Source organism: Siniperca chuatsi, linkage group LG3, assembly GCF_020085105.1.
Source record: "Siniperca chuatsi isolate FFG_IHB_CAS linkage group LG3, ASM2008510v1, whole genome shotgun sequence".
Taxonomy (NCBI): Eukaryota; Metazoa; Chordata; class Actinopteri; order Centrarchiformes; family Sinipercidae; genus Siniperca; species Siniperca chuatsi.
In genome coordinates this window covers 12,873,206-12,896,276 of record NC_058044.1, presented here as the reverse complement: position 1 = coordinate 12,896,276, position 23,071 = coordinate 12,873,206, and the positions used below count along the sequence as shown (strand labels likewise).

Here is a 23,071-nt window from a genome sequence, read left to right as displayed (position 1 = left end):
TCTTTTAATTTAATTTAATTTAATTTAGTTTTATTTTGCTAGGTTATTACATTGTAGCAAGCAAGCCTTGGTGTAGCCTATAAAACAAGTTTAAGGGCTGAAAAGCCCATTGTCAAAGTGCACCAATCACAGCAGGTCAAAGCACTGTCAGCCAATAGGAAGCCAGTAACGGTACTACGTTAAATCCTGCCACCAACACCGGAAGAGCGTATACTGGTCTATTAAAAAGCAGTTTCGTGGAGTTGACATGTTATCGATCCTTTTGCAAGGACTGTATGAATACTCCTAAAAATGGGATAGTATTGTCAGCTCACTGAATTCAGTTTATTTTAATTTTGACACCATGGTGTCGCTGTCATGGCTGGAGAATCTGAGCAGCTCTGTACTGTCACATGTAAACATTGTAGCTTTGACTGTGATAGTGTATTATTTATTTATTTTTTATCAGAGACGGTGGGACCACGCAAATATTCCGCCAGGTCCGAAGCCGTGGCCGGTGGTCGGCAACTTCGGCGGCTTTCTTATCCCCTCTTTCATCCATAGGAGGTTTGGACAGCAGTCCGACGGCACCTATAGAAACGCCGTGGTTGTTTTAACGGAACAAGCCAACGTGTATGGTAATGTTTACAGCCTTTTTGTAGGGACTCAGTTGGTCGTTGTGCTTAATGGCTATGAAGTGGTCAAGGATGCTCTCTCAAACCATCCCGACGTGTTCTCCGACAGACCAGCTATTCCTGCTGTCACGATCATGACTAAACGCAAAGGTAAAGTGCATTAAAGGGCCATTTCATTGATTTACAACCTTACTTCGATGTTGAGTAACGTTAAGCATGTAATAGACAGACTTGCATAAACACACTAAGTTTCCACTGTATTAGGTACACCTAGACAAAACTAATGCAGTCCAATAAATAAAGTTTTTGTTTAAACGTTAGAGAGGTGTCGATTCAACTTCATTGTCCTTTTGGAGGCTGTAGTTTGTGCTGTTGATTGTATTGCTTTATACTGAGAGGTGTTTCTAATATTCTCTACTCTCATTGATATAATAAATGGGGTGGACAAATTGTTAGAAACACCTCTCAGTACAACCACAGCCAGATTGAAGGATAGTTTCACATTTTCTCCGGTTTGTCTTAATACTCACATGACTGTATGTACGTTGAAAGAGTTCTTGGTTGCTGTGACCATAATGACCATAAAGTTGAATCAACACCTCTTTGAAAAACATTATACCCTTCATGTAGGTCGGATTTATTGCAGGACTGTTGCATTAGACTCTTGTTACACATTTACACTTCAGTATAGCTGTAACTTATAGACAGGCTCTGTTTAACACCCTAAATCCTACAGCTGGGCCATGCAGTAACCAGGTTGACCAATAGCACAATGAAACAATACAAGTAGCCTATTTACAAGCTGGACAAGACCATTGAGATAAGAAACTGAACCTGACCTATATGCTCTCTTTGTTGACATGAGCTATATGTCATACTTTTTCTGGTTTAATTTAACTTTAGGAATAGTCTTCGCAGCTTACGGGCCGGTGTGGAGAAAGCAGCGCAGGTTCTGCCACACCACACTCCGAAACTTTGGCCTGGGGAAGTTGAGCTTGGAGCCTTGCATCCTTCAAGGCCTGGCTGACATCAAAACAGAGCTGCTGCGACTGAACGAGGAGTCTGGTGGGGCTGGTGTGGACCTGGCCCCGCTGATCAGCAACGCCGTGTCAAACGTCATCTGCTCGCTGATCCTGGGACAGCGCTTCCATCGCGAAGACCGCGAGTTCCGCACCATGCTGGGCCTGATGGTTCGTGGGCTGGAGATCTGCGTGAACAGCCCTGCAATCCTCATCAACATCTTTCCACTGCTGTACTACTTGCCTTTTGGGGTCTTCAAGGAGTTACGGCAGGTGGAAAGAGACATCACAGTGTTTCTGAAGAAGATTATCGCAAAGCACCGGGAAACATTAGATCCTGAAAGCCCAAGGGATCTTGCAGACATGTACTTGTTGGAGATGTTGTCCCAGCAAGCTGCTGGAGAGGAGGACAGCAGTTTCACAGAAGATTATCTCTTTTATATAATAGGAGATCTCTTCATTGCTGGCACTGACACCACCAGTAATTCAGTTTTATGGATTCTGCTTTACATGGTCTTACACCCTGATATCCAAGGTAAAAGTAGCAACAGTCCATTGACTCTACCCTTTGCCTTACATGCTCTTGTAAAATGAAGCACTTTGTGTAGTTTGCTTGTGCAAAACTGACCTCCACAATGACGAACTGTGTAGCAAACAACTAATGATATGCACACACAATCACATTTTTTGCAACAATATAATTTTCACAAATCAACCTTTTTCTGTTTTTGAATGCAATGATTTAATTCCTTTATAATTTCAATACATATACATAATTCAATAATATAAAATATAATTGCAGTTATACAACATTGTAGAGCTTCAAAATTTATAGTTGAGATACTGACGGGTAATTTATGTTGTAGAACCGAATGTGAAATGTTTTCAGGCTTATATGACTCACAGACCTTGTTTTCTACATAAATGGAAAACTCTTTTGAGGAAAAAGGAATTGAAAATCTACTGTGGGAACCCACGGCTCAAATACTTCCTGATTCCAGGACAACAAAATGTCTGGCTCGATTATGCATTTAACCACTTCTACTGCTTCACAGCCACATTGATTAGCACAACAAAACATGCATTTAACTACCACTTTCTAGTACTTTTATTGAAAAGGCTTAAGGTGGGTCCAAAAGTCACACTTTTGTCACTGCTGATTTGTTGAGACGAGGACTTCATTAATCGTGCAAGAATGATGTGCTTGATGTTGCTTTGCTTCTGCTGTTTTTATTTCAGACAAGGTCCAGGCAGAGATTGATGAAGTGGTGGGCAGACATCGGGTTCCGTCTTTGACTGATAAGGGAAGTTTGCCTTTTACTGAAGCAACCATCATGGAGGTACAGAGACTGACTGTAGTGGTTCCTCTGGGTATTCCTCACATGGCCTCCGAGACAACAGGTAAACTTAAACAACACCTATGACCCTGTTAATGCTCAACTTGTCAGATATCTGAGTCTCGGACAATAATTGTATCTCTGGGAAAATAAAGATCTACAGAGCTGAATTTGGTTGATTTCTCATAATTTCACGAGCATCTGATTCGCTGAGGGGGTGGCATTGTAATGTGTTCTCCTTTTTCAGAGTTCAGAGGCTACACTATTCCCAAAGGAACAGTTATTTTGCCCAACCTGTGGTCTGTCCATAGAGATCCCACTGTATGGGATAACCCAGACAGTTTCAACCCAGCACGCTTCTTGGACGATGAGGGAAGGTTGCTCAGGAAAGAGTGCTTTATACCATTCGGGATTGGTATGCCACTCCTTACTCATATGGGCTAAATAACAGAAACATTGATCTATAAATTTATTTAAATTGTCCATACACCAGGCTCTTATGATTTGTCCCCTGTATCCTCCAGGTCGCAGAGTGTGCATGGGTGAACAGCTGGCAAAGATGGAGCTGTTCCTGACGGTTACCATCTTACTGCAGGCCTTCAAATTCAGACTCCCAGAGGGAGAGCCTCCTCCTCCCCTGCACGGGCGATTCGGCCTGACGCTGGCACCCTGCCCATTCACTGTGTGTGTGAGCCTTCGTAAATGAAACAGTGAAAAAACTGGTTTATTTTTTTAAAAAGAAGTTTGCTTTATTTTTGACAGTACAGTAGAGAGAGACAGGGAAGGCAGGGGAGAGAGAGGGGAGTGACATGCAGCAACGGGCCCAACCGGACTCGAACACAGGCCGACTTTCTACCAGGTGAGCTACCGGGGCGCCCCTGGAAGACTTGGTTCCAACAGATTTTCTGTAAACTGGGTGTTCTGATGCCAAGGACCTTGCAAAAGGCCAAAGATGTTGGTAAAGGTCTCCTGGAGAGACAATGTAATGTGTGCAAAATATAAAAAGTAGGTTTTGATCGGGATGTAAGTGTTTTGCTCTTGCAATTATGGCTGCATATTATATTTCATTATCAGTTAATTTATTGATTATTCGAGCAGTCATTTAGTCCATAAAATGTAAAAAATAATGACAAATACTAATACTAAATAAGTGATGCCTTACAGTCGGTATTAAATTTACAATATGAGAACAGAAAGAAGCAAAAACAGAACAGATGCAAATCATCTTATTTAAGAAGCTGGATTCATTTTTAGTTAATCAACCGCTTGATTAATAAGGTCAGTATTATATGCCAGATACCTTTGCTTTTGAAAGAAACCTGCTGAATATCTGTATTGATATTTTATAAATGTACTGTTTTTATGATGCATAGCACTTATTTATAGAAATTAGCACACATATCTGTCTATATAATGTCTTTTATTAGGGCATTAGGGAAAGAAAGATTTCAGTTTTCTGCCCAAGAGTTTAAAAATATATTTCCTTACAGACTCGATGAATGGATTATTGACAACTTGTCAATAAAAACAGATTATCTTTAATAATGATTACTACACTTTATCATGAATATGTATTTTTGGTTCCAGTTTTTACTCTTCAATGTTTTTGTTTTAAATTGTTGACATTTTAGAATGGGATCGTTGTTAGCCCTGTGAGGAATTTATGAGATAAGACAAAGGAAGAAATAGTTGGCTCACTGCTAGAAACTTGCAACAGCAATGCTTATGTCAGTGGTTCAGAATGACAATTAAGTTTTGAGTACAAAGCCAGTGTGAAATTTAACCACTGCTCTAGAGCCACTGACATGTGCACCCTTAAATATCATCATTTAAATTATTTTATTCTGAAAGAACAAACTGATCCCAAATTGTCATTTAAAAATAAAATAGTTCATAAGAAATACACTGCCCAAAGCTTATAAGGTGTTTACTGAAAAAGCACTAAGGTCTCCAGAATCCACACATAATGTGTAGTGTAGAGTTACAATCAGGTTGAGAGAAGTGAATTATGATTGTAAGAAAAACATCAGTCAGTAAAAAAAAATCTTCTCAAAGCTGGAAAAGAGACTGACTACAAGCTGGGACTTTCAAGTGAATAATTTATTGTTCAGATTTAGAGGACTGCTGAAATGCATTAGAACAACATAACTTCAGTCAGGGTTTATAAACTTAAACTTAAGACTTCATAAATTGAATTTCATTTTTAATAAACGAGAACTGTATTTTAGTGAGCTATTAGCAGTGGTGGAATACAACTAAGCACATTACAAGTACTGTGATTAATTACAATTATTAGGTACTTGTAATTGAACTTGTAATCTCATTGCATTTTTCATAGAGCATGTCTAGACCATACTCTTTTTATTCTTCGACTACACTACATGTAAGCGGGAAATATTGTACTTTTTACTCAACTACATTTGTCTGACAGCTTTAATTCAGGTTTCACACACAAAACGTGACCAAGTTATAAAATTTCTATTTTTAAATATTAAACAACTCAAATGTATGTAAAGTGGTTAAAACTTGCTTCAGCTCCACCACCTTTCATATCTGTGACACTGAGGGGGGGCTATTCTGTTGCATGAGTACTTTTACTCATTATAATTTGATGATAATACTTATACACTTTAACTTAAGATATTAAATGAAAGACTTATAACTTATAGACAATAATCAAGTAACATTTAATGTACAAAGAGTATATCATCATTTTATAAAATATAATGTTACAGTACAAAGTGCTAAACTGTATGTAGTTCACTTTGACCAGCTGCAACAAATGTTAAGAGCCATATTAATCAAATGTTATAATATTTAATAATACAACTCTGGCAAGGGCCATTCTACATGCAAAACTACTTTTACTTTTGATATTTAAAGTAAAGTTGCTGACAATAATTTTGTACTTTTACTTAAGTAATATTTTAAAATGCAGGACTTTTACTTGTATGAAGTATCTTTACATTCTGTATTGCTAATTCTGAATATTCTTAACATACTTATTATACTCAGCTAGTCAATATGTAGTAACACCTGAGTATATCTGTGTGAAAGGTCATGGACGTCTCACGTGACCGCCGACCTTCCTCTCCCTTCTCTCTGGGTTTCCGGGGCTGTTTATGTCCTGAGTCCCATAGCAGGTCAACACATAATGGCTTTCTTCACTCACCAAATCTGCAGAGGTTTCTCGTCTTCGGCTGTCAGGAATGTTGTTATTAAGCATGTAACAATCATCGGAGGAGGACAGATGGGTGCAGGAATAGCACAGGTAAGCGACGAAACTAGCAAGAAACCATATGGCAAGTAGCGTTAACTAGCAGTTAGCTTCATCATAGCTAGCCTAGCCAGCTGACATGCTGTAAATCTGAGCCTGCGCTTCAAAAACGTAGCGACAAATTGTGAGTATGTTATCTTAAATAATTATCAGCAGATACCCAAATGAAAGGACGCGGATTACACTGCACCGACTGAACCGAAAACTGCAGGAAAACACTTCCAATAAAGCATAAATCGCCCCTTTGTGTGTTAAAGAGCAGCGCACAGCCGCTTCCCTGTGGGACCAAAGGACTCCCCCCATTCAGGAGAGCAAAGTCTGACATTGACTTAACTTGCTTTACTTGCATGTCGTGACCTCAGCTGTAAGTCCTGAAAAAGTTTGTCATCGTCAATCTTTGCAATCCCGAGTTGGGGCATATGACTCCCGAAATATGTTATGTAAATTATTCACACAATTATTAGTAAAATTATATATGATCATCAGGGCAGCATGTTTAATGGATAGTAAATACGTTCATATCGGATGCAGTCCTTTTTCGGCACAACACCGGGACTGTCCACTTTTAACCAATGCAGCTGTGAAAAACTGTATTTGCCCTATTGTTTGTACACCCAAAAAAGTGAAAATGCTCCACGTATGTTGGATCATTTCATTAAGATAACACTTTAAGTGTTCCATACCATATAAGCTTACAAAATTAAAAACCTGTAGTTGTCTCAAGTTTCACATTCCCTGATAGTGAATGTTTTTCTTGTCTGACAACACAATCGCCCATTGATCCCATAAGGAAGTTGTGTTAAAAAATAGTTCAGTTGTCATTAATTAAACACAGTTGTTTTCCTTGTTGTGCGACATAACAAAGACAGACACGTGAAGGATTCAACTCAGATGCACTGCAGGGAATTTTGGAAGGAACACATTCTGCCACAAGGTGTCGCTCTGTTTGCTCTCCAGTAAACAGCGTTTGGAGAATTTCAGCTGTGTCCCAATTAGATAGTAAATGTCTACAATCTCACAATATACAAGTTGCTAGACTTTTTTTTGCATTTCTTATACAATAAAATAAACGTACTTTACTGTTTTGTACCAACTTTTGGACAGATACTTTTTGTTTTTGTTTTCCAAGAACGTCCTTAAGTTGTTTCACCACCAGAGGCGGTTCTAGGAATTTTTTAACTGGGGTGGCCATAATGTGTTGTTAATGTGCACGCACAACGTGCAGAATTTTTGTATATGCATTAATATTATACTAATAATAGGCTAAAACAAAGCCTAAATTAATAGGCTACATGCATACACATACACAACTGTTGATGGTCAGTCTACTATTTTGCAGACCCTTTATAGTTAAGTAGGCTAACATTAACAATGACAAATAAATAGGACCTTTTACTGAGCTCATTTACAAACTTAAGGCTATTAAGTAGTCAAATGCCCTAAGCAAACCACCAAACAAAAATGCACTATGCAAACCCTGGGTTCTATCTTCCTCTAAATTAACTCAAAATGACTCATCTGAATTATATATGATACCATACATTATAGCATATACTGATATAATAAGACAATTAGCCTGGATGTTTTTGGATAAAGAATAAAAAACAGGTTCTGACCATATTAAAGTCCGGTAAAGTCATGGACTTTTTTTCTGCAGAACAAACTGCAAGGTGTTGGGTAATCCCTGCCATGGTACACCAACATCACACCAATTTATAGGCTTGTTGTAATCTGAGGAGACTAGCATGAAGTGACTGGATAAGTAACACGCATCATTACAGAGTTAGTGTGAATGTGATTTTTGGACAAAGCAACAATGTGTATTACCATCTTCAGGTTCCTGAGAGAACACTGCAATGCCAACAAAAGCACAAGCAGCACTTCTATGTGAAAGTAATAGGCATTTGATCTGATGAACTGCAGATATTGTACAGTATTTGTATTTATCTCTTATCTAGATTAAACAAGTGGCATGTTCATATCACCACAGCACCTGTAATAAACATAATCCAGAATTTACAGACTGAGAGGAGAGGTGTGAGGGAGAGAAGAGAGTAAGACAAAAGTCAGAAAAGTCAGTATGCATACTAAAACTTTTTTTGAGTGAGAGAGAGATGGGTGTAGAGCTCTGGTGATACAAAATATAGACTGGGCAATCAGAGCAGCCCTAATCTTTCATGGCTTTAGGGTAGAATAGTTCAGTTTACAAAAGTACTAGCTGATGCATTATGTGGCTGTATCAGGACAGAATTAGTGGGCTGGAGAAACTGAAAAATCGCTATTAACGTAGCTGTCTCATTAACGTCACAACTTCAGGGAGGGAGGGAATTACCTGAATCTGCTGCACAGCTAGCGTTATCTGTGAAAGGGATACTTTGCTTTCACTTTGCTTACAACCATTTGTACACATACAAACGCGTACATCTGCACTGTAGCGTTCTACTGAAAAGTTGTGTCCTGCTGGGGTCCCGGTGCTGGCACGTGTTTGTGTTGTTGCAGAGAGAGGAGTTCGTTATAAAGGCAAAGCAGGACAGACCAGATGTACTCGACATGCTGGCCAAACACCCGCTCCACAGCGAGGTGGAAGCCAATGACGTGGCAGAAACCCACAGCTCCGGTTTCCAGTTACATTTGCTGTTTTAGGTCCTTAGACTTCCTGGTATTAAGCCAGTTAAGAAAGTGAAGACAAGCAACAATGGCAGCCACTATCATCTGCTGTATCATGAGCAGCAATTACACAGAAGTTAACAGTATCCCCTTATTTGCTCCCACCTCAACATCACTGATATTGACGGCTGTGTTTCTAGCTATCTTGACCTAATTTCTTTCTGAAAGGTTGCTGCGTCAACTGGCCACTCGGTGACACTGGTGGACACAAGTGACGACATCCTTAAAAAGGCTGTCAAAGGAATTGAAGGGAGCCTTAAAAGAGTGGTCAAGAAGAAGTTTGCTGACAAGCCAGAGGTGAGACACAGCAGATCACCAGACAAAATAAATTAAATAATAAAAAACAAAAACAGAGAGTGAAATGTGGGTCATTAATGTGAGATATTGCTTTTGTTTTGTTTCAGGCAGGTGAAGAGTTCATCCAGAAAGTTGTGCAGAATGTGTCAACCTCGACCGATGCTGGATCTGTAGTTCAGGGCTCGGATCTTGTGTTGGAGGCCATTGTTGAAAATCTAAAAATCAAACAGGATCTCTTTGGTTGGCTTGACAAGCTGGCACCAGCGTAAGCACCGTCCAGTTTCTGTCTAATTTATTAGCTATAAGTGTTTATAAGCAAGTAAGACGAAAGTGTAGCAAGGGTTTTATACCAACCAGAAGCTACAGCTGATTACTGTTTGTTCTGGGTTTCATGTTCAGTTATCAGTATTTATAAACACTTGTGTGAACTCATGTTAATTTCCAAATCCATTTCATTTCCAAGTTCTGGTCTGGGAGGGAAGAGGGCACGTATTACATTTGGTGGTCTTCTTAAAGGACAGTGCAAATGGAAAGTTCTGAACGGCACAATATTATTAACTGCTGTCCATATTATGTGTTACGTACTATCGTAACACATACGTACTATTTTTCTGCACTTTTTTTTTTTTAAAGACACACCATCTTTGCCAGCAACACATCCTCCCTGCCCATCTCTGACATCGCCAGCTCCACCAACAGGCTGGACAGATTCGGCGGACTTCACTTCTTCAACCCAGTGCCTGTGATGAAGCTTGTAGAGGTAGGGACTCAAAAAAACTACCAAATAGACACATTTTTGTGGTGAATTTCATATTGCATAACTCCATTTGAAGCAATGTCAAAATGCTTAAAAAGTAAAAACTAATTTATTTGCTCGTTTCAAATATTTAATAACAACTCATTGATTTAGCTGATTCTGAATTACTAGTTAGCTGGTGGGGGTGTCGTACGTGCGCCCTCTATTGGCAGGCCGCCATTGGTTACAGGAAACGTTTGACATTATGGGAAATACGCTTATTCGCTTTCTTACCGACAGTTAACTAGAAGAAATGATTGATCCTACTCTCATGTCTGTATGGTAAATATAAAGTTACTGCGATCAGACAATTAGCTTAGCTTAGCACAAAGACTGGAAACAGGGAGAAACAGTTAGCCAATGGTAACAAAATTTGCCTCCCAGCACCTCTAAAGCTCATTAATTAACACGTTATATCGTGTTTGTGTGTTTTGTATGGATTAAACAAATGAGATATAACATGTTTTATTAATGAGCTTCGGAGTTGTTGGTAGGGGGATTTTGCTAGCCTTGGACAGAGCCAGGCTAGCTGGTCACCCCTCCCCAGTTCCAGTCTTTGTGCTAAGCTAAGCTAACTGGCTCGTGGTATCTTCACATTTACAGACAAACATGAGCGTGGTATATATATCCTCTAACTCCCAGTAAAATAGCAAATATGCGTAATTCCCAAAATCTCAAAGTAATGAAAAATGACTATTATTATTATTATTATTATTATTATTATTATTATTGTTGTTATTTGTAGTAGTAATAGTATTGGTGGTGACAATGGTACTATTATAATTAGTATTAGCATACATTTATTTAGTTTTTCTTCACATCACCACAACACCGAACAACTAACATCACCTTGTTCTCTGAGTAAACTTTTGTCAATCGTCCTATATTCATTGTTTTGTTTTCCTGGTGTTGTCCTGTTAATGTTTGTCTTGCAATAAAAGTATCCTTGAATCCACCTGAATAATGCTAGTAACTGCTGAAGTATTAATCTTTCACAGGTCATTGGAACCTCAGCAACAAGCCAAGAGACTTTTGATTCCCTCCTGAACTTCAGCAAAGTGCTTGGAAAAACACCTGTGTCCTGCAAGGTTAGATCTGCTGTCTGATGTCATGTCATGTGATGTGGTCTCTTAAAAAGTATATTTAACTCAGCAGCATCCAACATCTCTTTACTCAGGATACGCCAGGATTCATTGTAAACCGCCTACTTGTTCCTTACATAATGGAGGCCATCCGGTTGCATGAGAGAGGTATGTATACCAGCATGAGCACCTGTTATGTCAATAGTAAAATCGCCATAGTTTGAGTATTGGGATCATTCACCACGATAAAGTGTCTATAACTATGTGTCTTTGGGATTTAAAGTGGAAAACACAAGACTGTAAAAGAATCTCAGTCATTTCGGGGGCTTTTCTTTGGTGTCACATTCATGTTTAAGTGAACACCATCAAATAATGGGGCTCTAATTCATTATCCCTTTATATTATTTTCTAGTTTTTGATTGATTTCTGCAGCGTTGGTTACCATTATGTTTTTCTGTTTTCTTCCTCAGGTCATGGATCCAAAGAGGACATTGATATTGCCATGAAACTTGGTGCAGGTTATCCCATGGGACCGTTTGAGCTCGCGGACTATGTAGGACTGGACACCTCAAAGTTCATCATTGATGGTGAGTAAAACTATGTGGAAAATATAGGTGTAGATATGACTTTAATTTAAAAGTGTGACAGTTTAAGATAAAACAGCTGCAAGGAAGGAGAAAAAAAAGCTAATTCGAATGAACATATTTATTAAATGTAAAACACCATTCCTTTTTGTTATTGCATATCTTTAGGGTGGAGTGCAATGGATCCTGGCAACCCACTCTTTGCCCAGAGTGAATTGCTGAACAAGTTGGTTGCAGAGGGCAAATGCGGCAAAAAGACAGGAGAAGGATTCTACAAGTACAAGTAATTTAGTTTTACAGTGTTGCTGGTTTTGTGGGGAATACTAGTCAGAACTTTTCCTCAATTGAATCAAGGGTCTAAGGACAGAGGGTGTTGTATGCTGTACAGATTGTTAAGCCCCTTGAGGCAAATTGTGATTTGTGATATTGGGCTATATAAATAAAACTGACTTGACTTGAACTTCAGAAAATAAGCCATCAAACAAGGACTGAGCAGAAATGGAAAGGCGCCTGTGCCTTCTACATTAGTTGACTTTTGTGTGTCAGTCCATTTTCTTATGTACATCCACTGAATGATGTCTTTATATGTGTGAAGAGACTAAATCTTATTAAATAGTTTTCAAATACTTGGTGTTTGTTCTCGTCGTAAGAGTGAAAGGTGTGGAGTGCTCTGCAGATACACTTAACATGCCTCTCAAATCTACCAGCATCAGTTCACAAATTCATATTTGTGATAGACCAACATTATCACTGTTGAGATGGAAGATAAGACTTGGAGTTAAGATAAGATTGGAGTTCTTTGAATATGACCTGCGGCATTTCCCTCAGTTTAAATTGATTGTGCCACACAAGTCAGTGCTATAGAAAGTAAACTTTTACACTTTACATTCAGTGTTACTTACCAAAACGCATTGTGTGTATCCTCGAGCTTTAACAGATGTGTTACTATATTGTTTTCATCCACATTTATTAGCTAGCAGTCTTCTTCTTCCCTGCCTTTGCTGGCACAGTGCTGCTCATGTTGGCGCATTACCACCACCTGTTGATCAGTGGAACAACTGGCAGGTGGACAGTCCTCGTGTGTGTGCACAAGATAAACAAAATGACCCAATCATAAAAAACAGCTCCATAGCACTACAAGAGGTCAAAAACTCCACAGGGAACCTTTAAGAGATCCTTTTGCACAAGACTGGATTTTGTCCCCCATCACTTAGACTGAAGTGATTGAAAGGGATATTTTAATGTCCAGTATGAACAGGAGGAAGCATTACAGCAAGCAAAACCTGTTTCAATGTTCATATGGGCACCTGACTGTTTGTAGGCAGACTTGAAAAATTGTGAACCTATTCTTTTAAAATCGCCTTCCAGAATCTGTGAATATGCAAATATTCCTCATTTTGATACTTCACTGTAAAGTCCATTCTCAGTGTATGGGCACTGGCACCTTCAAGTTCATATTTGTTGCATATTTAACCACAATTGGCCTCCAAACTAGTAGTGATGTAACAAAATCTTCTCGTACACACACGGGTTAAACTGAGATTTAAGGTGAGAATCTTTCCTACCCCCAGCAGATGAATGTGAAAACAGCATTCTGCACAGTGAAGCTCAAACCAAACTCCAAATGAAGTAACAATAAGCAGAACATGTTTTTTGAGTGGAGGGTGATTTTTTTAGACATGATATTATACTGATTTTTATTTACTTAATATTGTAATTCTGCTATTGTTACTTCTGTCCATGTTAAAAGGAATTTGGTGAGTTTTATTCAAATCAAGACTTAAGATATAGGACGTCAGTTAGATTGTGTGAAAGACAAATGTGTGATTGTGGCCTTTATAAATAAAACTGACTTGAATGCATAGAATTAATCATTTGACAGGTGCTTTTACAAAGCATTACACACTTTGGGAATGTTTAGCCTTAATCACTTGGTTTCTTCAAAATGCCCTGTTAACCCAACAGGAACACAAGGTGGCGCTGTTTTACTGAAAATAGCGACATTGGAGATGTACAATACAGATTAGTCTATAAATAGAATTTTCCTTTTATCTTGACTCTTTCATCAAAATGTTTTGTTCACTTCAAAAATTTAATTATTACCTTAAGAGTTTTTACAGAATTTAAAGTCTGTTTACCTGACAATTTTTACATTGAGAGACAATAGAAAAGATACCCAATTGAAAGGTTTTTAATACTGATGTAGGTTTGTCTTTTTATTATCATTGCAATAATACTGTATCAATGTAGCCCCAAGCGTTATGTACTTTTGGAATTTTAATTGCTTGTCAATTTTTTAAAGCTTTTTGAATTTTCCACAAAGACTAAAACATGTTATATCCAATGTGTTTTACCAGCTATACACCACCAATACATAGCAATACCATCTTTGCATACTTAATACATTATAATCTCCAAGGATGACACAGACCGTTACATCTGGCACTTCTAGCTCTGGTCTTTCCACCACACAAGTGATCAAATGAGCCAATGGTGCCTTTTTATTTTTCTTACAAAAAAAACCCAAACATGTTGAAACAGTTCAAATATGACCACTTGGGAAGCAAAATGCTATACCAAGATGACAGTGACCCAAAATATGATAATAAAAAAAGGAATTCATCAAGTAATACTAAAATAGAGCATTAAAATCAAAATGTTACAGAGATGCTTGCATGGAATAAACAACATGGCTAAAGACCACACTATTAGCTACCAGAGAGAAAAGACAAAGGTCCATTGCAATAAAAGAAAGACTGCCAAGTGCTGGGGTAAATATATATATCTGCTTCATTTGTCATGTTTTAGAACAATAAAATATAGGCCTCTGAGCTATCACTCTCGCCTTTGTCCTAATGTTGCCTGCAAAAATACCAAGAAAATTGACATATCCTGACAGTTTTAAAAAGTACACATACTGAGCATTATTTTACATCTGAGCAAGACTCGAGGTCACTATTTGTTACAAATAGTTATCAAAAGAAGCCTTAAGTTTCAATTTTCTGCAAGATGCTTCAACAAGAAAAATGGCTTTCCTGTGTCCAAAGCTTATTTTCATATATACCACTATATTAAAAAAACAATAAAAAAAAAAATAAAATCACTAAAATATACACCGAGAAATTGAAACAAGGGTTCAAGATACAAAAAAGCATTCAAAATAAAACTCAGTCTAAAATGAAAAGCAAATCAAAATGTTGATCCTTTTTTGCACCAACTGGTCAGCAACAAACTAAAATGGTGTCTTGAGGACGTTTCTTAGACAAGATGAGATCCCTCCGTCTTCATTAGTGCAGTCTAAAAAGAGGTGTTTGGTCGGTCGGGTGAAACCCCAAATGGTCTCAAAAATCCAGGGAGAGAGAGACAGGGGGGTGGGGGGAGGTGTTGAGGGAGTGAATGTCGGCCTAATGAACTATACAAAGGAACCAAGGTGACAAATAAATTACAGTAACTTAGGCGGTGCAGTGAAGTTTGTGCGCACATCAAAATTGCTGCTGTTTTTCAGTGCAGTGCCTTGGATTGCAGTAAAGCTGATTGTAAAGGAAACTGACAAAACACCGACATCAAATTGATGTTATCTGGGTTTTCGGTGAGAGAACGTGGTTGCGTGAGGGTGGGTGCTCCTACTAATCATGATTGTCTTGTTCAGTTCAGTGTCTCTACAGCAGGCTCCTTCAGGAAGGGAATATAGTCAAACAGAAGTGTTTTTGGTGGTGGTGGCATGTGACTGTGCTGAGGGAGAGGGAGTAGGGTTAGGTGGAGTTGGTAGGGATGTGTGGGTGGGGTGGGAGGGGGTCCTCTGAGAACCGGAGGCTTCAGTTTGGAGATTTAAGGGTCTTCATGGAATCTAACAGGCCTCCATCTCTAGCAGAGGGCCCGTAGCTGCTGCCTTCGCTTTGCATGTGGAGAAATTGTTACGTTTTCCTCCTGAAGAAAAAACAAAAAGACATGAACAAAAGAAAAGACGGATCAATCAACCACACTAACTATGAAGTAACTTCAGCTGTATACAAACCCCCCAAAAAAAAAAAAAAAAAAAAAAAAAAAAAATGCTGCTGCTGCTCCTCTCATCAGTGGGGGGAGAAAGGAAATTTGAAACACATCAGTAACCCACACCAAAACACTGGTCACATTCACGTCACATTAACCAAAACCAGACATATCAAGATGACTCAGAATGACTCGAGAGTGTCTCACCATGCAAGCATGCCTCCCCGGTTCAGGGAGGGACAAATTGCCGTCATTACCATCTACACAATCAATCTTCTTTTTTTCTTCGTAGTGTTATAGCTGATTGAATGGAAGCCTTTGCAGCAGTGTTGAGCAAAGCACTGAACTACAGAGGGGTTATAGGTCAGTGACAGGATGTGGGCCGGGCTCGCTTTGATGTAGTCTAACATGGGGGTTGCCGTGACCCAGCTGGCAGTGCTCCGCTCTTCTTTGCCCTCCCCTGACTGACTCATTCCTCCTCTCTCTCTCACACTCAAGGCAAGCACCCAATTGTGTGATTTCTGGTTGACGTGTAGGCTGCCGCTGCAGGTGGGCGATGGGAAAACAAGACGAGGAAATGCTCTCCACACAGGAGGATCACCACATTGACCCACTTGGTTAAAACTAGCAGAGTTCATGGAACTATGTTGCTAATTATCTGAGCCAACACGGTTCAGGTGCAGATTGACACTGCAGTGTGAAAATGTTACCTGACTGCTCAATCCACTTATAGGACTCTTGTGAAATTGGCCCTTTTCCCCGACAGGGAAATTGTTTGTCAAGCTGCAAAAGTGTTCTTTTCCCTCTCGTGATCCGGGCTTGAGCTAACATAACAGAGTTAGCTTTAGTTATTGACAAGCCAAGGAGAGTTATTTTAGACCCGAGCAGCATCAAATAGAATCTGTGATCAAAGTGGAGAGGCAGAGACAGAGGTGGATGGATGCCTCCTGCGACTAAAAAGATGGATGTTTTGTGAAGACGAAAAAAGGAACAGAAACGGTATTAGTTTGCTTTTCCCTTGTGGCAAAGCCAAGAGTGTGTTTTTGTAGGAGAGAAGTCAGCTGAGCCCTGCTGCTCGCTGCATCTTAACACTCAAAAGTCTTAAACACAAACACACACACACACACACCCCGTAGACTGCTTTACCACATGTGGATAAAAGGGAACAGGACAGAGGCCACCTTTCCCGAGGAGAGCTGACCCTGAGCTGCACAGAGCAGAGACCGAAAGGAGCACAGCGCTCTGAGAGAAAGAGAGAGCCCCTGTCGCTTTTATTTACCTCCGCCGCCCTCTCTCTTTTCATCCCAGGATCTCAAAGCGGGCCCGCACGCCCAGCACTGCACCCTGTTTCCTGGGGAGCATTTTTCCTTCCCCCACCACAGACATGAAAAGCGTTGGCCTTCCTGCCTGGGGAAGAGGCCTGAGGGGCTGCGGGCAAGAAGTGTGTGTGTGTGTGTGTGTGTGTGTGTGTGTGTGTGTGTGTGTGTGTGTGTGTGTGTACGCAGACGTTTAAAAAATAAAAAATAAATAAAGGTTGGTGGTAACAGCAGGGGTGTGTACTTGCGTGGTGGTTGGTTGTAGGGGGGCACCAGGCCAGCTCTTCACAAAGTCCAGCCGACACAAACACTGGGATTCAGGAGCAACTTGACCCCTCCTCTCCCCTCACCTCCCTCCATCCCCTCCTCCCTCTACATTAGTGCTCAGGAATGCCGGCTGGACTTTTTGCAGGAAATGAAACGCTCCTCTGTTCAGAGGGCTAGCGAAGGTTTAGTCCCCCAATTCCTTTCCCTCTACGGGACGGAGGAAGGAGGGGAAGGAGTCGGACAAGCTCTCGCCCAGCTTTTGAAGTGTGGGAGGTTAAGATAACTGGCACAACCTCGCATCTCAATCGCTGCTTTCACCTCCTAGGCTAAATCAAAGCACCCGCAGCTGGGGCCCGCCTGCCTTATAGCCCCCTAACCTCCAAACCCACCAACCCACCCACCTTCTCAGCTCCCCCTCTCCCTACACCAAGCTCTGGGGTTTCTTTTGGTGCCATTAAAAAGGAAAACACCGCCGACAAATTACTCTAAAAATAAGCCAAGTGGAGAGAGGTGTCTCCAGCACAGGCTGAGGCGCAGACTTTACCATGGCAGAGAGAAGAGGGGAGATTTGGAGGAGAAATATGAGAGAGAGAGATGCAGTAAAGAAAGATGTGTCAGAGACATCTTAAAAGATGAATCAGGTTTTTTACAACTTGGGTCTTCTTTTCGTAGTTTTGGCCATCATTTTATTGGTTACGATAACATCGTACTCAACATGTAAATTATTAAGATCTGGGAACATGGTGACATCGCTAAAAATAAGTCTGTAAGGGCAAGAAACAACTGCAGTCAGATGATTTGACAGGTTGTAAACAAGCCAACAGTTCAGTCAGGTTATCTAAGCCACTTTATTTGAAGGTAAAACTGAACACATCTGAAATTTAAGTAGGAATTCCTCATTGCATTGGAAAATGTGTGCACAACTACGGTTTGTACAGTAGGTTGAACAAGTAAGTTGGTCTGTAAGCTGTGATGGATGTTTATAACACAGTTTGGGTCATAATTTTACCGTTCGCACGCATTTTCTCTTTCAAATAACCTGAGGGTTTATATCAAACCTTTCTAGTCGTCAGACTGCACATGTTTCTTGCGCCATTAGATTGGATTAGATTCAGCTTTATTGTCATTACACTTGTACAAGTACAAGGCAACGAAATACAGTTTAGGTCTAACCAGAAGTGCAATAAGCAAGTGCAGGATATAGCAATATTATGAAAATATTTTACAAGTGGTACTATGGACGTTATATTCAGATGGCATTACTATAAACAGAAGTTTACTGATGGATATGTACAATAATGAATTGGACTGGGCAGAACAGTAGTGCAATGAATATAAAGTAGTACAAATTATGGACAAATAATTATATTTCAATTAATAATTAATATTTCAAACTGAGATCCAGCAAACACTAAGTGTCAACCCTTTGTTACATCATCTACTGAGGTCAGTTCAGTCTGGCTCAGACTAACAGACTTGAGAGCTCTAGCAAGTAATTGTCCACACATTTAGAGTGTGGTGCAGTGGCGTCTTTTGCAGTGACCTTGGCCTGGATCGCACAGCTGCCTTTGGTGACACCATTTAAAAAGGAGCCTCCTCTCTATACATTTGTGGCAGTGCCGCTTTTAAAGACAAGGGAAAAATAAAACGAGCAGGCCAATTAAAAATAAAAAATAAAAAACCTGGAAGACAAAGCGACGTTTGAAACAAAATGCTCTGCACTGTTAGCACTTTCTTTGGTTCTTTGACAGTCAACATAAAAGAAATCGCCCCTTACAAAATAGCTTTTAAATTTTTAACCTCCAATCAAAAGGCAAGCTCAGGGGATGTTGTATCTTTTCCACAGGGGCTATCAGAAACTAACAAGCCAGTCAGGAGGGGCTGAAACTAAAAGGGTGAAGGGAAAGAAGAGGGAAGACAGAGTCTGTGTTAAAAATTGGAGAAAAGGCAAGGGTGGGGTCTGATTGTGGTCAAAAGGGGAAAGGGGAGGGGGAGTCACCAAAACCCCAAACCCCAGGCATGTGTGGGTGAGACTAGGGAGTACATGAGGGTGGTGTGGGAGGAGGGGGGGAGGTAGTGGGAGGCGTTGCCCACATCTGAGGCGGCATCGCTGGGGGCCCGGGCAGCTGAAGTCTGGCTGTGTGCCCCCGCACAACTCAGTCTGAGCCGCTGGAGGTCGGGGGCTGCACAATGACTGCTCCCTCTGCCGTGGTTTCGCTTCAAAGGCCTCCACCGCCACTCATATTCACCATCAGGACAGAGGAGAGGAGCAGGAAAAGGAGGAGCAAGGAAAGAGGGGCGTAAAGAGGCAGAAAATGAGTGAAAGAGGGGAAAAAAAGATTGAGCTGGGGATGAGGTTTTCCCTCCTTTAACAATGGCCAGACTGACTAGAGTAAAATAAAAATAAACACCACTTCCTTCAGCCCCACTGTCCTCTTCCAGCCTGTGCCCGTGTTACCTGGGGGCCTTTCATTCAGAGATAAGCATCTCATGAAGGGAGCGTTTTATAAGGTCACATATCTCTGTCTCGTCCGAAAAGGGCTGCAATGCATCAAGAAGCCACAGGGGTGAGGCTGAGGGGGAGGTGGAGGGGGGCAGACGGAGAGAGAGAAAGAGAGGAAGTAGAGAAGACATCACAAAAAGCAGAGAGACTGGACCCTCATACTGTTACTGCAGCTGGCCAAACCACAACACAATAGCCCTGTGACTCAATCAAAACAAATTTCAAGCCCCAGTCTAAACAATGGGAGCACTATAGCTGTGTTTTCTCACATGTAAATAGAGACCTTTAAGAGGGTTATACCCCCCCTCTTAATGTTTTTTTTCTTCATAAAAGTGTCAAATAAGGTTGCCAGGCCAGGATAACAACCATGTCAGTGTAAAAGGTTTGTACCTCTGAGCTAAAAACCACATATGCATACTTAAATTACACTGAGTTTGACATACTGCCACCCTCTTGAAGTCCATATACTAAGTGCTGAGAGAGTCATTTTTCTTCACAGAGTAGGCTTTGTGGAGGTCAGGGGAGTGAGAGAACGGGAGGACTGTGGGGGTGAACATTTCCGATTGTATGTCCTACCCACAGAAACATTAGCCGGGGCGTCGCTCTGATTTAAGCCCAAATCTCTCTCCTCCACCTCCCACTCATAACTATTTTTTTCCCCCTCTTTTTATTGTGAAGAAGCACAGTTTTAAAAACATCCTCTCATCTCCTGTGCGCTGCTCAGAGCGAGACCCAGAGTCAGTTTTTTTGCGATTCGGATTCCCTCCCCAATTATCCCAGGTCACTAATAAGGCGGGGTGTGGAGCCACTGGGCTGTGCCGCAGTGGCCTAGAGGCTTGGTGCCAAATTGAAACGACTTGGGAAATAGAGGCAGACGCTGAATCTTGCTTAATTGCAGGCGGAGTGTGTAGCTGGCTGCTCAGATGTGTGTGTGTGTGTGTGAGAGAGAGAGAGAGAGAAATGTGCAGAGAGTGATGAGGGTCTCAGAGTGAAGATGAGAGGCAACAAATAAAAAGAGAAAAGGGAAAGAAATGAGGGATGGAGACTGAAGGATAAGTGGCAGTCGAGAGAGACTGGGTAAACTCAGAACTCGAGAGAATGAGGGATTTTCTTCTGTCCTTTTTCTTACCCTCCCTTTCCCCGTAACACACTCACGCCCTCCTCTCTTCTCTTCTTCCCTACTTGCTCATCAAAGTCTTTTGACAGCTGACTTCTGGCTGCACACATCAGAGGGAGCAGAGCCGGGGCATGACAGAGTGAGAGAGGAGGAGAGAGAATAGCCACCAAAGCTCCTGCTTGAACAACACTTTCTTTCATGTTTCTGGACCAGAACTTGACCCTCGATGCACTTTGCATAATTGTAAAGCATCATTTTTAAAAAGTCAAGATATCCTGGATCATGTGATTAAAAATATAACCTCTTGCACAAGCGTATGGGCAAACTGACTTATAAAAGACATCCATTTTGCCTGTCAACAAAAGAGCACCTTCATAAGAGTCTGAGCAAGATGACTCACATGCAGTTTTATGGCAGTTTTCAAGTGTTTGCAACTCCAATGCGCTCCTCGCTCGCCAGATTAAAAAGGCCACTTTTGTTAAGAGTGTCTCCCCCATGTGAAAGAAATGTGCAGTGGCTGAAACAGGAGAAAGCCTCGAGGGCATGTATGGGTCTCGGCCAGATAACTATCTCAAAGGCTGTGAATCAGCGGGGCTTAGTCAGACAAAAGGCTAAAAGAGCGAGAGGAGGCAAGAAAGAGAGATACTAAATAAAGAAGGGTGCAGCAAAGAAAGGTGGAGTAAAACTGCACATTTCCAGTCAGTGTAAGAAAAAGGGGCTGGGGCATGGAGTGATGAGGGGAAGAGACAGAAACCTTCATTTCACATTGTCAGAGTAATGACTTCTCAGAGTGCTGTTCCACTGTGGTGAAAGCCAGCTGTGTGGTGGGCCCAGTGTTTGACATGCTAAAGATAACAAAGAGAACCAACGGCAAGCCATAAAACACTGCTCGAAAACACTCAACTCCTGGTTTGCCTCACAGGCAGAAAAACTCAGCCGAAGCCATAAAATATGTTAATATGAACATGTATTAAGTCAATTTTCCCTTCATAAAACCTACCTAGACTGAAGCATTTCACTTTGTTTTGCTGAATATTCTTCATTATGACTGTACAAGCGCTAAAAAAATAATCTAATGGAGCAAATGTTCACTGTGTTTGTACCATCATACAAAAAAGGTGTTCAAATTGGGTCTTCAAATGTAACTCATTAACAAATTTCCTTTCAGATTTTTCATATGGAGGAAAGACAGATGGGGTAGAGGCTAGGGCAGAGAAAGAAATAGACAAACGAGTTCATTTAAAGATGTTTTTTGGCGTCTACACCGAGCTAACCTCAATCCAGCTCTTTGGGATCTGCATAAATTGAGGGCTTGGGGAGTTGTGGCAGTATCCTTGGTATTATGCATATTAGTTTAAGGCTGTCACTGAGAATCAGCAAGGGTGTCCATCCCGCTGCGGCTAGGCGCTGCTAATTATTGGATCAGAGATAAAGTGCTTTTTAGCGCTCGCTCTCTCTGCGCTTTGAAAACCGACTGTGGCGAGAAAAAGAAAAGAAAAGCAGCCCAATTTTGGGTTCAGAGAGCCACTGGGTCAGGAATTGATCAAGTGGAAAACCTTTGTCTGGTTGGGGTGATTTCGACGCAAGACCATATTTGTCACATCTGTCCGTCTTTTTCTGCTGCCGAAAGGGAGCGGAACAACAGGATGCTGCCAGACTCACAGGGAGGGAGAGGAAGGGAAGGAGAGAGATGGAAAGCAAAAAGATCCAGAGAGCGTAAGGAAGACTGAAAGAGGGAAAATAGAGTTGCCTTTGCCACATACTGGGAACGTTAATCCTTCTTTCAACAAAAAAAAAGGGCAGGTGACAGTTTGGTGAGGGTTTGACATGTCATCTGAATCAATATATCTCAACATATCATTCACATGTTAAAAAAAACGACTACAGAGTGCCTTTGTTATGAAGGCATTATAGACACCCTGAAACCCCAGATACCATGAAATCTTATTAAGGTATAGCATCTCATTAGGTTTCTGCCAAACAAGCTGCTGAATCCTCCTCTGCTTCACAAAGATGCAGGGAGAGACAACACATGTAGTCCATATGGGGCTGAGCTGAAATCTTATCCTCCACCAGCAGTAAAAAAAAAATTTGGGCTAGTAAAACTGTTTTCAGATGTATTATTTAGTCCATGTTTAGAAAACACCAAGTGGATGAGCTGTCTGATTTATTAAGCAATATTTTCCTTTTTATTTGGAATTTTTT

The 23,071-nt window shown here is 40.8% G+C and overlaps 3 protein-coding genes across 10 annotated transcripts in view; 2 read left to right on the top strand and 1 right to left on the bottom strand.

Moving 5' to 3' along the window:
• The first annotated feature begins 199 nt into the window (after positions 1 to 199).
• LOC122872867 (cytochrome P450 2U1) lies at positions 200 to 4,518 on the top strand. Its single transcript, XM_044188916.1, has 5 exons — positions 200 to 764; positions 1,518 to 2,168; positions 2,873 to 3,034; positions 3,218 to 3,385; positions 3,495 to 4,518. Exons 1-5 carry the CDS (start codon positions 344 to 346, stop codon positions 3,674 to 3,676), a joined length of 1,584 nt encoding a protein of 527 aa, XP_044044851.1. The 5' UTR covers positions 200 to 343; the 3' UTR covers positions 3,677 to 4,518.
• Positions 3,708 to 12,299, top strand: hadh (hydroxyacyl-CoA dehydrogenase). The gene is made up of 9 exons (XM_044188926.1): positions 3,708 to 3,829; positions 6,028 to 6,241; positions 9,083 to 9,211; positions 9,319 to 9,476; positions 9,845 to 9,971; positions 11,006 to 11,095; positions 11,185 to 11,257; positions 11,560 to 11,676; positions 11,842 to 12,299. Exons 1-9 carry the CDS (start codon positions 3,780 to 3,782, stop codon positions 11,958 to 11,960), a joined length of 1,077 nt encoding a protein of 358 aa, XP_044044861.1. The 5' UTR covers positions 3,708 to 3,779; the 3' UTR covers positions 11,961 to 12,299.
• A 1,807-nt stretch (positions 12,300 to 14,106) lies between these two features.
• Positions 14,107 to 23,071, bottom strand: part of lef1 (lymphoid enhancer-binding factor 1) — a 44,658-nt gene continuing 35,693 nt past the window's right edge. For all 8 annotated transcript variants that reach the window (XM_044188917.1, XM_044188918.1, XM_044188920.1 and 5 more), the window contains one exon: positions 14,107 to 15,600. In XM_044188917.1, coding sequence (XP_044044852.1) covers positions 15,521 to 15,600 — 80 coding nt within the window. In that variant the 3' untranslated portion in view covers positions 14,107 to 15,520. The remainder of the gene's footprint in view (positions 15,601 to 23,071) is intronic.

Excerpts from the sequence above, each read along its gene's own strand:
- LOC122872867 (XM_044188916.1), top strand. The coding sequence starts at position 344 with ATGGTGTCGCTGTCATGGCTGGAGAATCTGAGCAGCTCTGTACTGTCA. Across the intron at positions 765-1,517 it reads GATCATGACTAAACGCAAAG|GAATAGTCTTCGCAGCTTAC; the intron begins GTAAAGTGCATT and ends ATTTAACTTTAG. Across the intron at positions 2,169-2,872 it reads CTTACACCCTGATATCCAAG|ACAAGGTCCAGGCAGAGATT; the intron begins GTAAAAGTAGCA and ends TTTTTATTTCAG.
- hadh (XM_044188926.1), top strand. The coding sequence starts at position 3,780 with ATGCAGCAACGGGCCCAACCGGACTCGAACACAGGCCGACTTTCTACC. Across the intron at positions 9,477-9,844 it reads CTTGACAAGCTGGCACCAGC|ACACACCATCTTTGCCAGCA; the intron begins GTAAGCACCGTC and ends TTTTTTTTAAAG. Across the intron at positions 11,096-11,184 it reads AAACACCTGTGTCCTGCAAG|GATACGCCAGGATTCATTGT; the intron begins GTTAGATCTGCT and ends CTCTTTACTCAG.